The sequence below is a fragment of the Coffea eugenioides genome, chromosome 7, assembly GCF_003713205.1.
Source record: "Coffea eugenioides isolate CCC68of chromosome 7, Ceug_1.0, whole genome shotgun sequence".
Classification (NCBI taxonomy): Eukaryota; Viridiplantae; Streptophyta; class Magnoliopsida; order Gentianales; family Rubiaceae; genus Coffea; species Coffea eugenioides.
In genome coordinates this window covers 20,492,930-20,512,547 of record NC_040041.1, presented here as the reverse complement: position 1 = coordinate 20,512,547, position 19,618 = coordinate 20,492,930, and the positions used below count along the sequence as shown (strand labels likewise).

Sequence of the window (19,618 nt, the reverse complement as noted above, 5' to 3'; positions counted from 1 at the left end):
TCAGCAATGAGATTCAGACACACGACCTTTTGCGAGGAATTAACTGTTCTCACCAACTAAGTCAACCTGCATTACCAATTATAAATAAAAGTTCGTTGAATGGTGACACACCACTGAAAGTACCAAAGAAAGGCAAAAAAAAAAAAAAAAATTACCCCAATTTCCAATACAATTAACCCTCACAGTTAGATCCAACTCCCTTTAGTTAGCATTGCAAATTGGGGACCCATCACGACACAACTAAGAAAGAAAACTTGCATTTGTATCTCCTTTGAGACTCAACTTTTTGATGTCTCCAATGAGACGGTCCAAATCAATGTGAGATGATCCACCCGCCGCAACACTTTGTCTGGCCAACTTTGACAACTTGTCTGCGCATTGATCAAAAACACATCTTCTTTCAATTATATCCCTAACCATTTTCTCAATGATGGATCTGTTACAAGTATCTTTCATGTCCAATCCGAGCGTCCAAGTTTCACTCACTAACCTAGAAGTCACTTGCTGATCCACATAGCATGGCCAACAAATCATTGGAACTCCAGCAATTATGCTTTCCAATGTTGAGTTCCATCCACTATGAGTTAGAAATCCACCAATTGCCGGGTGGCCTATCACCTCTTCTTGTGGAACCCAACTCAAAATCAGGCCCCTTTCTTTTGTATCTTCGTTCAGTTCCTTCAAGAAGTCATCATGCTGCTCCAACTTCTGTCCATTGATAGAGCCTGGCCTGATGACCCAAAGGAACCTTTGTCCACTGTTTACTATTCCATGCCAAAATTCTAAAAACTCATCCTTCGTTATGTTTTTGAGGCTTCCGAAGCTTATATAAATTACAGTCTTCAATGGTTGGCTGTCCAGCCAGCATAGGCAACTGGCATCTTCTACCCAGAAGCTGTTTGATACAGCTGCTGGTAGTTCTCTGGATTGAGCTGCAAGTTTTGTCTTCAGGTGAAGTTGTAACGGCCCAATGGCATACAAATTAGGAGCTTGAGAATGTATATGGGAAAGAAAGGGCCCTTCGAGGGCTTCAAACGTATTCAGTATAAGCCCAGCCGCCCGTGGAATGTTTCGAATTTCTTCCATCACCAGTTGGGCACCACGGTCAGCCTTGCAATCACGCCTGCAGAAGTCCGGAAGATCGCGACACCTTAACAATCCTTCCATGCCCGGTATGCTTTTTACTTCTGCGTCCAAGTCATTACCTGATGCAATAGGGTAAACAAATGCGCAAGTGCTGGTCTTTGTCGACTCTCAATACGGGATTATCTCAAATTTAATTTATATATCAAACTCTTATCTTTTAGAAACTCCTACTTGTTACAAACTCACCTGATAATTTAAAATTTATACTAGAAAAATCGTTCAAAACGTCCTTACAATTCGCTAAATAATATTTTTAGCATACACTTTTAAATATTAAGGGCAAATTACAATTTACCCCCTTGTGGTTAGTATTTTTTTTATATAAACCCCCTGTGATTTCAAAAACTATATATAACCCTCTCATGGTTTAAATTAAAGTATCAAAGTGACGGAAATGATCATTTGTAACAGAGTCTTAAAAATATCGAAATTACCCTTATAAATACATGACACACTAACCCTGTAAGATTTTATGTTTTACCATATAATCTTCTTATGATTTAATACTTTACTATATAACTCCCTTATGGTTTTCAAAATATACACATAACCCTCCTTGGTTAATAAATAATTTTCAGCTTTATATATGGGTATTTTCGACATTTTAGGTGACTCGTTATGACTGATCATTTTTATCACTTTGACACTTTAATTCAAATCATAAGGGGGTTATGTATAATTTTTGAAGTCATAGAGGGTTATGTAGAAAAACACTAAATCACAGGGGGTAAAGTGTAATTTGTCTAAATATTAAATTCACGTTATTTACAAATTCAAGTTAATAAAATTTGATACCAACATAAGTTTTTCACAACATTTTATTCTGAAATCACTATGCAACTCACATGCAATCATTTTTTATATACAAAAAATGTCAGATCCCACTTTTTTAGGAAAAATGAATATGATTCGGGTAAGATCCTATTGTTTTAGGGGCAAAACTAAATATGAATCAGTTATTCGTTTTACTGCAAATAGTATCTTACCTTTTTACCTCTAAAAAAATTGACCATGTGTATGTCACGTGATGGACTCAGGATAAAAAGTGGTAAACAGTTTAGATTGGTACCAAATTTTACTGATTTAATTTTGTAAGAAATGTAAAGTTATCATTTTAAAAGTGAAGGACCCAAAATTTCATTTGGAGCCAAATTTTAGTGACTTAAATATTTTATAAGAGATGTAAAATTACCATTTTAAAAGTGAAAGAGGAAAAATTCATTTGACAAAATATGAGAAATATTTTGAACGATTTTTCCTTTTATGCTACATGAAGTCAGGATTAGAGCTTTAATCTTCGTCTAAATAAGTATCACTGCCTGGACGTATTTAATTTGGTTCAAAAAAATTTAATATGCATTTGGTGGGTTCATCTTGGCGGCCAAATTCGTGCATCATTCATGTAGTAATAACATATAAATTATGTTTTGTTTGGATAAAATTTCTCGACTTAGAATCTCATGTATAACTTCATCAAAAATCATAATGTAGCTTTTAGGTTTGGCTCAATCTTTCAGGTTCACGAAATTATTATACAGCTGCAATATTCATGTGACTCACTTCAGAATATACATAACAAATCAACTAGGAATATACATAACAAATCAAAAAGAATGAGTTATTTATTTGTTGTTTCGGTTTAGGTGCGTGTTCAAACTAGAGCCAGGATTTTCTTTATCTTGAATTGAGTGTCTTACTTTCTTGTCATTAAATTAAGATACTGTGAAAGTCTTCTGGATGAAGATCTATTAATTGAAAATTGCCTTTGCAGAATTTTGATACTATACACAGACACAAGTATTTTATATACTAAGCAACCAATGGTCAATTCTTTGCCTGCTCTTCTCCCAAGGATCTTCAAAAAACAAAAAAAAAGTTCGGTTTTTCTCAAGATTCTATATAACAGTTAATATGTATACAAATTCGTTGGAGACAGTCAGTTATGGTTATTTCTTTTGCAAAATACAAAATCCCTGTTCGGTTTTTTTTTTTGGCCTTTATAAAATTTTCTTTTTCAACCTAATAGAATAGTAACAATACCATATGCAATTGCCCTCTTCCCAAAGTCAACTTCATTAACAAATTCGAGAAAAACGAAACTTTTGAGTGTGTGAACAGAAAAGCAAACGGGAGAAGAGAAGAGTTGAAGATGTTATCATCATGAAAAGGTTCTTCTAAATAATAAAATGAACAACAACACCTTAGTCACGCAAAAAGTTTTGATCGAATTGGCCCTACTAATTATGCACACAATCTAGCACAAAATTTTCTGTGATGGAGTTGGCAAGGGGAGGAGGCAGAGGGGTAAGAATGAAAGCTCCATGAAACACAAAATTGAGGTGGTGAATTGATAATTACCTTTGAAGGGGAGTTCACCAGTTTCAATGAGTTTGGGAATGCACATGTAAACCCACAGACAACAAGGGCTGATGGTTTCGAAAAATATGAATGGGATTCCCATCTCCTCAGCAACATCAAGAACATAGTAGTACAATCCATCGGCTATGATGCATGTAACTGGAGGCCGTTTACTACTGTTACAACTAAAACGTTCACCGCTCAGTACCTCAGTTAAGAAAGGCTCAGCCACACTCTGCAAAGAATCGAGAATCTCTGTAAACTGTTCAGCAGTACGAGGATCTTCATCTGGAAGGCCATCATCGACGTTTTCCAGGTGGAATCTTCCTTGATATTGATCTAAACGAGAGTGAATATTCGTGCAACGCAGGAGACGATTGTGGTTGTGCTTTGTGTTGAGGAATGTTACGTGAAGCCCAGCAAGGCACAAAAGTTCGGCTAGCTTCAGCATACTATTCACAGGACTTTGAATGGGTAAAGGGAAGATTAGTACGTGGGGAACAAGTTCATCTGGATGATCCATTTTTTGACTTGCACCCTTATTCCAGGTTTTGGTTCTGTATATATTATTCTTACTGGTAGGAATTCTTGTGAAGCCAAGAAATATGAAGGAGTATGCGCAAGCAAGTGGAACAGGAGATGCCTTCCTTCCTTTTTTTTTTTTTCAGAAGCAAGAGATGCCGTCCATAGATTACTGATCCGGCACATGGTCTTAATTACTAATTAGTACTTGAATAAGGTACATATTTTGCAAAAGTCAAAACTTGTTACGTGAAAGAAAGAGTACTCTAGTATATGTGCATAAATTATGCGTTCATTATTATGGCTTATGGATAGGTGTTACAAGGTGTCTCACCTACACAAGTAATTGTACTAGTAAGTCACTCACTAGTTAGCGGTCTCGAAATACATTTACAAGTATTCACAGTAGAACACTTCGGCAAAAATGAAAGAACAACGCGCTCATACTTTACTGTCAAAAGGCCAACCTTGCATTTCACAAAGTATATAAAAAATATTTCTACAAATACTTGGCACGCAGAACAAGCCAACCTTGCATTTCACTCATAGTTATTAAACTCGGCCCAGGGAGGAACTCGGCAAAAAAGATGAGTCAACGGGTTAGTGGTTCAACCAATAGGTGAGTAATCCAACCGGTAATTGAAACTATAATAAACTATACCATAGTAAATGTTCAGTTAGTCCAATTTATTATAGAGTCATTAATTCTTATAGGAATTAATAAAACTTAAATTTAATTAGTAATCCACCAAATTTCAAGTATAAAATTTTATCTAAGTGTAATTATCTAGTTTATTTACGAATTTTAAGTGCAAAAGGTTATTAAGAATGATATTTGTCTTTAAAATGAATTGTGTAATACTTTATTTTTTAAATCCATTTCATAACTTATAGAATTTGGAGAATAATAAAATTATTAAAAGATTCCAAACAAATTTTGTTTTGGAGAAATAAAATTAAAATAAAAGTTTAATATATAATATAAGAAGGACAAAACAAGCACTAAATGGGTTGTTGGTCTAGTGGTGATTGCACTTTATTTTCATATGTGAGGTCTCATGTTCGCTTCAACATGTTTTAAAACTTTTTCACACAACAACTCAGGTTCCTTATAAAATCGTACGGTTCAATCGAGTTGACCGATTGAACCGCTGGTCCATTGACAAGTCAACAGATTTCTTGCACAACTAATCCTATTAACAACCAAACTCGATGTCATGGCAAGTTCATCGGATTGACCAGTTGAACCGTCGGATCGAATCGGGTTTAATAACAGTGATTTCACTAAGTATATAAGGAATATTTCTACAAACACTTGGCGTAACCATTTGTAGCTAACCAACATATTTATGGTTGACAGGACCCAACCATTGGTCTATTTCGAATGTACAAGAATTTAAGAAACAAGATAAGGCTTATCTGATTTGGCAAGTAACCACCCGCCTATCTAGCAATAGTCAGCAACTAAAGAAATTGCCTCCAATGTTCACAAGCATTTGGCGCGCACAATAAAGGCAACACACGGGTTGCCGCATATGGCTTCCCTCCAATTGCAACGTTCTGTGTCTAGTTCCATTCCCGCACTTAGATGGACCGGACCCAAGGTTCCAAGCCACTGGAAACACACCTAATAACCCACAAATCTTAGTCAAACAACAGCCTCTGACCCCATATCCTTGGCCATGACCAACTCGACACAGTTATTCCTTACTAAAAAAAAAAAAAAAAAAAAACTTAGAATCGGTCGTAGATTGATACCTGAGTGCGAACAACACTAAGTACTACACCTACACCCTATAACACTTTAAAACATCTACAAAGATATAGAAAACAACAACAAACACCATTTCAACCTTTTCTACATTATTCTTCTATTTCGACTTTCCTTCTTGACCATGACCAGCCGAATATGCCACGGTTACGTGTCCTTGTCTGGTTTGCACACTAAGGGGCTGACAAACCACCCCCACCTGTAGAGGTTGATGCCCTCGTCAACTTGGTCTACTTACTTCAGTTCTTTAGATACTCAGCAATATTGTCTTCAAATCGCACAAAGTCACATCATGCTCCCGAGTAGCGTTTAGTGCATTCTCACCCTTATAATGGATTAGATAATTTGTCCTTCTATTCTTTTTGCTCTGCCCCATCATTCTATGATCAAGCACTATCAGCATGCCCTTGCCAAATTGCTTGCGGATCACTGGTGGAGCATGCTTTGCTTGCCTCCTTCCTCCATCCATCTCATCTTGATTGTAAGGAGTTAAGAAGCTCATATGAAAGGTTGGGTGGATCTTTAGTCTATCTGATAGACGATAGGCCACATGATCCACCTTTTTTATCACTTCAAACAATCTATTGTACTTAGGAATCAGCCCACGATAAACTATCTTACTACTCACTTTCTTCCAAATCCAAGGAGTCAATTTTAGTATCACTTGATCCTCCACTTGGAACTCTACATCACATCTATGTTGGTCAGCATACTTTTTTATTCACTATTGTGCTAGCGACAAACTATCTCTCGCCTTATCTACTTGTTCCTGCTTGACACAAGCAAATTTTTATGCAATGGGACAATGAATTCCACCCTGAAGGACAACTTCATGCAGTGTTAGATGTTGTTGTCTGTTCACCAACTCTAAAGGGCTCATCTTCATTGAGGATCATTTGTGCAAATTGTAGCAGATTTGCACCACATCCAACAACTCAAGCTAGTTCTTCTGACTAGCCGTCACGTAATGGCTCAAGTACTCCTCCAACAAGGCATTGATCCTCTCTATCTGCTCAGAAGTCTAAGGATGTGCAGCAGTCAAGAACTTCATTTCTGAACCGAATAAGCCAAACAACACGGTCCAAAACCTACCTGTGAATCTCATATTCCTGTCACTAATAATATCTTCAAGTAGTTCAAAGTATTTCACAGCATTTCTGAAAAACAACTCAGCAGCTATATCAACAGGCATGGCTTAGGCACACCAATAAACACAGTATATTTAGAAAACTTGTCAACAATCACGAGAACAGAAGCCATGCCATCAACTTTAGGAAATCCTGAGATAAAGTCCGCAAAAACTGATTGCCATGGTTGATCAGAGATAGGAACAACTACAACAAACCTGCCTCCTTCCTCCTCTCAACCTTGTCTTACTGATAGACAAGACACATTTTCATTTATGTTTCAATATCTTTCTCCATCTTTGCCAAGCAAAATTGTGTAACTGCCACGATCGATCAGAGATAGGTAACGGCTGCAACTAGCCTGGCTCCTTCCTCCTCTCAACCTTGTCTTGTTGATAGACAAGACACATTTTCATGTATGTTTCAATATCTTTCTCCATCTTAGGCCAACAAAAACTACGCGAAAATAAGGCCCTCATCCTTTCCACTCCTGGACGACCTCCTAAGGAGCATCATGGGTCTCTCTCAACAATTATCATCTAAGTCCCTCTCCTATTAGGGCATATGTTCAACCACCCTTACGGTGCATAAAATATGTTTCTTGGTTTGGTTTTGCTCCTAAATTTGTTATTCTATGGTGATTTTATAATTGCCCAGAAAAGGATATATGCTTATACTTTATATTCTAGGTAATTAGGGTGCAAATTTTGTTGAAATGCACAAAGTTGGGGAAGTGTTGTGTGGTTTGTATCTTGAGTAGTTTCCTGTCTATTTTATATTGGTACAATAACAAAGGCAAGAAGTTATTTGCAAGGACTCTTTATGCCTTTGTGTCTTTTGCATCATTTGAACCTTACTAGTTGGTTTGACACATTTGTTTTTAGGTTTTTATTACTAATGGCATCAAGTGGAACTCAAGAAGATTTGGAGATAAATGAACAATGGATCATGGAACTTCATGGTTGGAACATTTCAATCACATCAATAGGGGAGTATTCCTTTCTTTATCTTGATTTCCCTTTTTATATATTGAGGGCAATGTATATTTTAAGTGTGGGGGGGGGGGAGAGTTGAGATTATATGCACAGTATGTGATTAATTTGTAAGTTAGAAAAATTGGATTTGTGCTTCAAAAATGTTATTGTGCTTTGGATTTTTCAAAATTGGAATTGTTGGTAGGGAGTTTCGTCCATTTACAAGAAAAAACTCTGTCAAAATATTTTCTAAATTTTGTCCAAAATTGCAAAATTGCCCCAAAATTTTAAATTTTTTTTTAATTTCATCCTAAAGCAACAAGTTCCACACCATTAGTAACTCAAATTCCTTTTATGTTTGAGATAAATATATGTGACTTGAGAAATTCACTTCTTATTTAACTTGAAAATAGGCTATAATGTGATTATAATTTTTGCTATTTTAGGAAAATATATCTTGTAAAGTGGAAGAAATTATGCATAAATTTTGCATGTTTGATGAAGTTTCTTCTATTTACTTAATTTTACATAGTTGAGTGATAAATATGGTCAATAAATGCAATACTTTTCGTATGATTATTCTTTTGAGGGAATGTTTATTTATTATCTTTACTTTGACAAAAAGAAAAAAAAAAGAAAAAGAATAAAAGTTGTATCTATTCCAATGGTTCTTATACTTAGTAATCGAGAGTTTTCATCTACAAATGTTGACTTTTCACGTAAAACGGTACTTGAATTAAGAGTATACAAAGCAACACGAATATATGAAATGTTGAGTAACCAGGGGTCTTCATCTAAAAATATATATTTTCGCGTCAAAAGGCACTTTCACAACTTGAGTAAGTATTTGATATATTTATAAATAAATCCCTCTTTTGAGAAAATGATCATAGGATTTGGAAGCTAATTATTGACTATATGATTTATTTTGCTTGTGAAATTGGATGAAGCTGAGAAATTGAATTGAACTAATTAAAATTATGATATAATTGGCTCTCTTTTACTTGATATAATTGGCTCTCTTTTACTTGATATCATGAGTACTTAAAATTAATTGAATGATTGTATAATGGTTATTTACCTTGTTTTGAGCAAATGATTTCGAACTGTGCGCATATGTTATTTCAAAATTTTAGGATCATTGTTGGTTTGAATTTCTTATTGCTTGAGGATAAGCAAATATTCACATGTGGAAAATTTTGATAAGTGTGTATTTTGTGTGTTTGAATTATTCTTTATAGTTTAGATTTTGGTGTGTTTTAGTCACTTCAATAGCTAATTAACTAGGGCTTCGTTTGGATTCCTTGTTTTTGTTTCTGTTTTTGAAAAGCTGTTTTTCACATTCCAAATGCTACAGTAAATGTGTATTTCAAAAACAACTCCAATAACACCATATCCAAACAATATATCAAAAATAACTCCAAATATACACATGTAATATGTATATTTCAATTTAATATACATATTTAATATGTATATTTCAATTATGTGTACTATATATATATTATATTAATATAAATATATTTATTTCAATTATGTATAATATTATATATTATATCAATTGAAATAAATATTATATATTTATATAATTTTATAAATATATTTATGCAATTTTGTTTTACAATATATATTAATATATATTAAAGTGTATATTTCAATTACATATATTATGTATAAATTATATTAATATTAATGTATATTATATATTTATAATATTATATATTTATATATTTATTTATACATATTATAAATATTTTTCCGTATTTAAAATATATTTTTATATATTTATATAAATATTATATATTATATAAATTATATATAATATAAATACGTAATTATACATTTATATAAATATTATATATTATATATTTAATATATATAATACATTTATGTATATATATTTATGTAATTATACATTTATATACATTTATATATATTTACGTATATTTATAATATACATTTATATTATGTGTTATGTATAATATAATACATTTATAATAGATTTATACATTTATATTAATATACATAATATTCATTATACATTTATACGTAATATTAATACATTTATATATTATATTAATACATTTATACATAATATTAATACATTTATACATTTATATTAATTATATTAATTATATTAATACATTAATACATAATATTAATATATATTTATAAATTATAATTTATACATTTATATTAAATTATACATTTATAAATATATTTATATTATGTAATAATATAATACATTTATATATTTTTATATAAATATATAAATATTATTATTTATAAATATTTATAAATGTATTATAAATGCATAAATGTATATAAATATAAAACTTATAAATTATAAATTATAAAAATACTCAAAAATATGTTTTAAAAATACCTCTAAAAATAATCCAAAAAACATCTACAGTAATTTTTTCATATAGTTTTTGAAAAATAACCCCAAAAACAACTAATCCAAACGGACTTGTATTTGAAAAACGAAATGTTACAGTGCTGTTTTTTAAAAACAATCCCAAAAACAGCTAATCCGAACGGACCCAAAAAGTATTTAAGTTTTTTTAAAATTTGATACATGGTAGAACCTCATCAAGTATCGTAACCCCAAATAGGTCCTTACTCGACTTTTATGATTGAAATGGTCAAACTAGATTACACCTACTAATAAGAAATTGACAAGGTTACTGACAAGTCAGCTTAAAGGAAATGGCGAAAGTAGAGTAAACTGACAAATGATAAAGTGATAACCCCATTAAGAATTCATCTAAGAGAGATGAATGGGGAAGAGCCTCAAGGAATCATGTATGATCATACTTAAGAAGTTTTGAACTAAATAAGTAGATATTAGTAAACTACATACAAAATATAATATTCATGCCAATTCTTCCAATAGGAAATAGTAAAAAGTGTGCACACTAGCACGAACATGACGCCTAAGGGCAGTTTAAAGAAACTAATACATATAGCAAGCACAAAACATGTAATACTGATGTATGAAGAGAAGTGGGACAAATTTGAGATAGCATATTGTTTATATTAAGATGGTGACGTGATTCTACCTTAAAAAGCTATTAACTTCATCTCAGTAGAAGCTGAATCTTTTAGAACTTATATAAGAACATATAACAATCATTTTAGATTTACTCTTTTGGTGTTAAATTTGATAAAACTCTTTCGAGAAGGAATAATGGAGTTTACGCATTTAGAATTCAAGGACACTATATCATTTGTTAAATCACTTCAATTCGGATGATGGTCATGGTAATAATCTATAGTTGTATTTCCATGACCTTAAAGTTGAGGTAGTAGTTACTTGGTTGCTTGTAGTAGCCTATTAGAAAGTATGATCAGAATTCAGAAAGATCATGCATGTACGTACTTGAGCAAAATCCATATGCCAGGTTCTTTAAATGCTTAAGATAGATACCTAATTTCAACAATTACCATATTGTTTTAAAGATTTTATCTAGCCTTGATCAGAGAGGGTAAAATAAATCGACAACCTCATATATTGCAGTACTTTGTGTTGAAGGTGAAGAAAATAGAAAAACCAGCAGGCACAATAATAGAGTTCATACACAAAGTGAAGCTTCAAGAAAAACATACAATACTATTATGAATGCTGTGATCCACTCCAATACGTAGTTCTTCACCTCTTTGGTCACCTTGGTTGGAACCAAGGAATTCTAACATAAGGACTAAATGTGTGCAAAAGTAAACGAAAGAGAAAAAGAGCTGCAACAGACCTACAAATGCTGCTAATCCATGAGCTCCAAAATGTATATGATTTAGTTTAGTAACTATGTACTAGTCATTATCCTTCATTTTGGTTGTAGAATACACTCCAAAAAGAAAATCATGTTAACGTCATTGACATCGCCGTTTTGTTCAATCTTTGTGATCATGAACATCTGTGCAGTGATCACCAACAAGAAAAAAGGCAGCTTTGGAGCTCATGTTCAACAACAAAAATAATAAGAGACTTGGGAAGATGACTCTATATAAGTCTCTGCAACTTTGGCAAGAAGCAGAATTGAGAAGTAGTAGTTTTTATAAGAATGTATATGGGGATATTTAATCCCCCTAACCACCACATTAAATTACGAAAAAACTAGTTCTTTTTTTCGTGTTCCATTTGAAATTGCCTTTTTACTCGCAAAGTATCATTTAGTCTTTACATTCTAGAATTTAGTAAATACTATCATATTTGGGTTTGTCTCTTAGGTTTTAAAACTTAAAACATTTTTCCTTTCTTCATGGGAGTTCCCTCTTATTTGTAGAATATCATTCCTGAAATTCTATCCAATGCAGGTTTATCTTTTTAAGTTTAATTTATCACAATCTAAAACTTAGACGTGACATGCCGCATATTAGGTATTGATAAGAGTTTATTTTACGTATTTTTAAGTGCATTTTATTAGTTAATTTTGAGTTGATTATTTAGTTTTATAAATAAAATAAAGAGGTTTTTGGTAAAATTATATATTTTTGGTAAAAGTGGATAATATTGCATTTCTATTGATTTTAATGGTAAAAACTTCATTTTTATGCAGGAATGATGATTCAATCACCAAAGGATGTCAAATGAGGTAAAAAATAGAGATTTGGTGATGAATTCAAGTGGCAACAAGAAGAATGAAGTGAAAAACGTTCAAGTGAGGAAATGCAATACAAGTCAGTTTTGACACTCTTCAGTATTTTGACCATATCTGGAGCTACACTTATCGGATTGAGGGGAGTAGAATTCACTAAATATTAAGATCTAGGGATGTAGATTCCACTTATGACACAAAAGATCTAAAATGAATTAATTCAACACTTGTTACTGCTCTTGTTTAACCAAGGATTCATTTCCAGAAATACCAAAATCACATTCTCATGATAATAATGGGTTAAAACAGATTAGTTTTTCCTAATCTCTTGGTAAATACTAAATCTGTTCTTATTCACACATGAAATGCAGATTTCATCCACTTGAATGTATTTCTATTCTCATGAATATACAACTCAAGTTCTACTTGTGTCATTCCATTATTTTTACCATTTCTCAATGAGTAAAAACAACTATAAACCTGCTATTGGTGATCAAGCAACAACAAGTAATCCAACATACACAAGTAGATAAGTTAGTACAAGACAGGTATTACCCCAATATGTGCTTCAAAAAAGAAAAGGTATAACCCCAATATGCAAGGCTCAAAAAACTTTACTAAAAATCCATGAAAGTTAATAAGAATACTTTAAATGTAATATCCACAAACCATTGTTCTTGAAAGGAACAAATTGTCTACAAATGGAAGTATCAAACTATCAGGAATTCAAGCAGAATTCCTAAGATTTAACTGCAAGGGAGCAGTTGAATGAGAAGAACAAGACAATAGAGATGAAAAGGGAGGGCGAAGATAGGAATAAGAGAGAGAGAGGAACAAGAGGGAAATGAGAATCAATTCTGTTATGAATCAACTTGCTCATCTTTTACAACTTAGCTCATTATATAAGAGTGAGCTAACCAATCACTACTACTTTATTCTGGAAACTAACTAACTTGCTGACCTCACCAATCCTAACAACTTTCTAACAGACTAACAGAAACTACTACTTATTGCCTAATTGCAAATTAGTCCTCAGGTCCTGACAATTCCCTTCTTGTGAGGATCAAAAAATTCTCTTATTTTTATCGTAATTTATTGGCTTATTTAAATATTTATTCACTCATTTTTCCCGAATAATTTATTTCAACCATTTTAAAACCATTTACATGGAACTATGACATGCATATAAGAAAAAAAAATCCTCTCTCTAGTAGAGGCAACTTAGCTCTCTAAGAAGAGAGCTTTCTCTTCCTGGTAGGGGTGGGCAAAAAATCCGATTCGATCCGAAACCCGACGAACCCGATCCGATCCGATCCGAAAAATAGAATATCTGATCCAATTTTTCTTAGTGGGGCAGATGCGGATCGGGTACCCGTAAAAACGGATACGGATACAAGATCAGTAAAATAAAAACCCGCGGGTACCCGACCCGCAGGATATATTTTATAAATATTAAAAAAATAAGGGTTCATCATATAATTTTTATAATTTTTAATCCTAAGTGTAAGCAAAGTGGTTCACAACCTCATATTCTAATCTCATATGATCCGTCTCTCCTCATCTTGTCTTAAAAAAATGAATATTCTTGGTGAAACCTGAACTAAAATGAACAAAACAAAGAAAAATTAGTGAAACTCTATCATAAAAATTGTTCATCCTTTTCATCCTTTTTCATTTTTATTCTACTTCCATCGATCTTTCTTGCAAATTTTTCATCAATTCAATCAAAAATTTGTGTACGGAGCTCCAATTTTCTATTAGCTAGACAATTAAAACATTTGTATCTTTCATTTATTTATTTGTTTTATTGCAATTGTGTCTCTTAAATTTGTCTCCTTTATTTTAGTGCAAGAAATTTATTTTTCTTTTTCATCACCTTTAATGCAATAAGGTCTATTCCAAAGATGTAAGAAAGTTGGTGAAAATTTTTCAAGATTATTTTGATTATACTTCAAACATTATTAGCTCTGTTCAATTCTTTTCCGGACTTGATTCCACAATTGACTCATTTTGGATGTAGTCTTGTACCATAACATCCTTAAAGAAGTTGGAAAAGTTGCCAAATACTTATTATCCTTGTGTTTGTTATGTTATAAAAGGATGAAATGCGTGAGAATGGTGATGTATTCAAAATTATCATAAAATTTCATTTTATCTATTAGATATTATAATTCTAATATGTACTAAATTTATAAGATCGGTTTGATTATTGAATGAAATGTGTGAGAATGATGACGTATGGATTTTGATTATAATATCTCTACCAATGTTAATTAGAAAGCATTTTTTAATTGAAAAATACGTTGATATTAAGTGAAAAAAAAATTTTCTTGGAATTTTTTTTTAGGGGCGGGTACCCTATGACCCGCCCCTTTTTTTCGGGTACCCGAAAATATTAGGAGTGGGTTAGGGTCGCAAAATGGCTGATCCGATATTTTAGGGTTGGGTCAGTCAAAACTTATTAGGGGCGGATACCCGACCCGTGCCCACCCTACTTCCCGGGGTGGAAGGTCAGACAAAACAAAAGTTCAACTTTTTGAATCTTTGAACTTTCAAACACTCTGACTCCAAAAGCACTTGGTTAGCGCCCTTCAATCCATAAACTTCTTGACTTTCCGAGCAGCTTTGATCCGCTTAGAAAGCACAATCTTGTCGGAATCCTAGAAACATCTTCTATAAGCATTCATAATATGATAAAACTCCTTCACGCAAGAAGCCAGAGAAGCTATTGTCAGTGGCACCAGCGTACCAGGGGCCATTTTACTAGAGCAGGCAATCGCAGCAGAACAAAAGAGTATACTAAGCTCAAACTCAGATTCACTGCTTCCTTACCACCTGGAAACCCTACTAAGCTGAGGCAGGTAGTTTAATTGGTCACAAACTGTCTTGACCTAGTTCTAGTTTGTGTCGTGTCTGTCTTTTTAATTTCTTTTGTCATATTTTTCCCTTCAAGTTCTTTTTTCTGGGTCGCTTGCATCTTGAGCAGGGGGTAGCTCGTCTCCTTTGTGTTAAGGTGTTGGGTACGTCCAGACTCTAGTTATAGTGAGGTATCACCAATTTGTCTAAGAGTATGGCAGATGACTTGGCTGAAATTTTGCATAATTTTGATCTCTCGAGTACAGAACTACAAACAACTAGCCTGGGTACTAAGGAGATAATTGGAGGAATTAGTGAATGTAAAATAATCCTGATTGGTAAAGTTGTGGGGGAGAAAATCTCAAACTATACGGGGGTAAAAAACTTTGTGACAGCAGCATGGAGTTACCCTAGAGAGTTGAGAGTGGTGGAACTGGGACCGAACAAGTTTCAGTTTATAATACCAACTGAGAAGGACAGAGAGAGGATTTTGTGTGGGGGATCTTGGATAATGGATAACCAACTTCTGGTGTTGCATGAATGGTATGAGGGAATAGAAGAGAATGAAAAGGCATTCAGTCTAGCACCCCTATGGCTCCAAGTTTGGAACTTGCCTGTTCATTGGATGTCGAAGGAGGCAGGAAAGAGGATAGGTTCAATCTTTCACCAGGTAAGAGAAGTGATAGTTCCCCAAACAGGGGGTAAAGAAGGGAGACACTTGAAACTCCTAGTAGTTGCGAATATCTGCCAACCACTGTTGAGGGGTACCATTGTCAAGGTTGGAGAAGCAACTAAATGGGCTAGCTTTAAGTACGAGAGATGCCCAGATTTCTGCTACAATTGTGGAACTATAGGCCATAGTGAAAGAACATGCAAGACACAAACCTTCTCAGGTATGGGAAAGAAGGATAACCAATATGGTCCTTGGCTAAGGGTTGGTAACTTAAGGAGCTCACCACAGAATAAATAGTTGGTACGGTGTACAACCCTCAAAGGCATCAATGGAGAATCTAGGAAGGGGTGTGGAAGGAGAAAGAGAGCTCTGCTATAAATGAGGAAAACTAGGAAAACCAGGGACCAAAGGATGGTGGGAGCACTAAAAAGACTGGTACTTAGGTTACAACTGTGGCTAAAGGAGGTGGGAGCAAGGAAGTACAGGAAAAAAGAAATGATGTAGGTATAAGCTCACACCACAGTAAGGAGCCAGCTGGGACAGACAGGGTTGCGGGTAACATATTACAAGATCAGCTCAATGAGGACCTTAGGACTACGAAGGATGTTCTGGTTGAGCCAGAAAGAAGCAAAGAGGATGACATGCAGATGAAGGGAAAAGAAAAGGAAGGGGCTAGCATGTCTGTCCAGATGTTGGAAGTAGGAATAGAACAAGTGACGATTCACCTCCCCAGGACTGAGAGCTTGGGAGTAGGGGATACAAAGATGGAACTGGTAAACCTGGGAGGTAATGAGAGTACTAAATTGAAAGACGCTTTAGGTAAACAGAATAGAAGAACTTTGAGGGTGTTAAGGTCTCCTAGAAAACAAAGACAGCCTCTAAAAGAGGTCAATGCCAATACCACCAGAGGTAGGAAGCCAGGGAAGAGGAAACTGGCTCTGGGAGAAACGGACATGGAAATTGATAAGGATGGAAAAAGGAACAAAACAGAATTGACTAGGGAGTTACAAGGCATGGATTTTGTTGGGGAAGGGTCCAACCCGATATGGACCCCAATGGACAAATGAGGGTTCTGGTGTGGAATTGTCAAGGAGTGGGGAGCCCCTTGACAATTCCCCAGTTGAGAAAGGTTAACAACCTCTCCTCTCCAAGCATGGTGGTTTTATGTGAAACTAAGAACAGGAGTAAATACATGGACAAGGTTAAGAAAATTCTGAAATTTGATGAAATAGTTATAGTGGAAGCAATGTATAAGGCAGGAGGCATGGCTCTTATGTGGAAAGAGGAGATTAAAATCAAACAAGTGTTAAGGACTGCTTTTACCATTGAAGCCCAAAAAGAGGATCAGGAGAGTAGGTGTGAATGGTGGTTTGTTGGGGTCTATGCTAGTTGTGTGGACCAAATTAGGAAACAACAGTGGAAAGTGCTTCAAGCTAGGAAAAGACTATAGGGGGACAGATGATTACTAGCAGGAGACTTCAATGATATTGTGGCGAATGATAAGAAGTGGGGTGGAAACTGGAGAGAAGAAGGGAGCTTTAAGGACTTTAAGGAGTTTATCAATGTGAACCAGTTGATGGATGTGGGCTTTGAAGGTCACCCCTGGACCTGGTGTAACAACTGGGATGGAGATGGAGAGATTAAGCAAAGATTGGATAGAGGGCTGTGTAGCTACACTTGGTACCAAACGTTTGATAAGATTAGCTGCAAACATGTGGACTTCTTTGCTTCAGATCATAGTATACTGATTTTTGATACTAAACCAGGACAGGATAGAAGGAAAAAAAGGTTCTTCTTTGATAAACGGTGGCTTCAAAATGGAGAGATAAATGAAGTAGTGGAACAGGCATGGAAACAGGCTAATGAAGGCTCAAGAATGTTCCAAGTTACACAGAAGGTAAAGAGATGTAGGATTGCACTTCTAAAATGGAAAAAATAAGATACAAGGTAACTCTAAGGTGAACATTACAAGGATCAAGAGACAACTACAGGAGTTGAAGGAGAATGCTTTAGTAGATAAGAGGAGCCAAAGGAAAATCCTGAAGAGTAGATTAAGAGAAGCTTACACTGAGAAAGAGGTGTATTGGAGCCAAAAAGCAAGAGTCCAGTGGCTAAAGGAGGGGGACAGGAATACTAAATTTTTTCATGCTAGTGTCTAGGGAAGGAGGAGAAGAAATAGGATAGCTGATCTTCAGAGAGAAAATGGAACCTGGACACAAAATGAAGAGGAGTTGAGTGCTGAGATTGCTAAGTACTATAAGGATTTGTTCAAGACATCAGATGTAGGTGACTTGGAGGACATTCTTGATGGTATACCTCATACTATATCCAAGAGTCTGAATGCTAGCCTGACTAAACCATTTAATGAGAAGGAGATCAAAGCGGCTCTCTTCTCCATAAATCCAGATAAAGCCCCTGGAATTGATGGAATGCCTCCCCTCTTTTTTCAGAAATTCTGGAACACCACAAAGGCTGATCTGATTAATGCCATCCGAACTTTCTTCCACACTGGTCATCTCATCAAATCTGTTAACCATACAGTTATCTCTCTCATTCCCAAAGTCATGAATCCCACCTCTCTTAAACATTATAGGCCTATTAGTCTGTGTACTACAATGTATAAGATAATAGCTAAAATCCTTGCAAACAGGCTTAAACAAGTCCTCCATCTATGTATCAGTTATAACCAGTCTGCATTCATTCCAGGGCGACAAATTCTAGATAATATTATGATCTCCCATGAGTTTTTACACTATCTAAAAAACAAAAGGCTAGGGAAAGATGGGTTTATGGCTGTTAAACTGGATATGTCAAAAGCTTATGACAGGGTTGAATGGAGGTTCTTGGAGGCAGTGATGAAGAAGATGGGTTTCAATGACAGATGGAGGCAGTGGATTATGGAGTGCATGTCAATAGTGTCCTATTCCTTCACTATCAATGGGGAGATAAGAGAATATGTGCTTCCTCAGAGGGGAATTAGACAAGGTGATCCACTGTCACCCTATCTATTCCTCTTGTGTTCAGAAGGATTTTCTAATCTTCTTCATAAAGCCACAGTGGAAAAAAGAATTAAAGGAATGAAAATCAGTCGACAAGGACCTAGCATTACACACTTATTTTTTGCAGACGACTCTTTGATCTTTTGCAAGGCTGATCCTCAGAATGCAGCAGAGCTTAGAAGAATTCTGTAAGTGTATGAGATGGGCACGGGTCAACTGATTAATATGGAAAAGTCCTCAGTGTTCTTCAGTAGAAATGTGAAGCAAGATATGGTGATGGCAACCACTCAGGCATTGGGAGATATTCAGTTGGTGACACAAGGGAAATATCTAGGACTTCCAATGGTGGTTACTAGAACCAAACACCAGTTATTTGGGTATATCAGAGACAACATTCAACAAAGACTGAAAAAGTGGAAAAATAAACTGTTGAGTACTGCGGGGAAAGAGGTTATGCTTAAATCTGTGACTTTGGCAATGCTAACGTATACTATGTCTTGTTTCAAACTCTCCAAGAAATTGTGCAAGGAAATAAACTCCACCATGGCTAACTACTGGTGGGGCGAGGCAAATGGGAAAAATAAAATGCATTAG

At 34.7% G+C, this 19,618-nt stretch overlaps 2 protein-coding genes across 2 annotated transcripts; one reads left to right on the top strand and one right to left on the bottom strand.

The window, feature by feature from the left end:
- Window positions 1-240: 240 nt before the first annotated feature.
- LOC113777100 (7-deoxyloganetic acid glucosyltransferase-like) lies at window positions 241-4,027 on the bottom strand. The gene is made up of 2 exons (XM_027322147.1): window positions 3,505-4,027; window positions 241-1,205 (listed from the first exon to the last, which is right to left on the bottom strand). The coding sequence occupies exons 1-2, from the start codon at window positions 4,025-4,027 to the stop codon at window positions 241-243; spliced, it is 1,488 nt and encodes a 495-aa protein (XP_027177948.1).
- Window positions 4,028-19,225: 15,198 nt separating this feature from the next.
- LOC113777099 lies at window positions 19,226-19,618 on the top strand. Its single transcript, XM_027322146.1, has one exon. It carries the CDS (start codon window positions 19,226-19,228, stop codon window positions 19,616-19,618), a length of 393 nt encoding a protein of 130 aa, XP_027177947.1.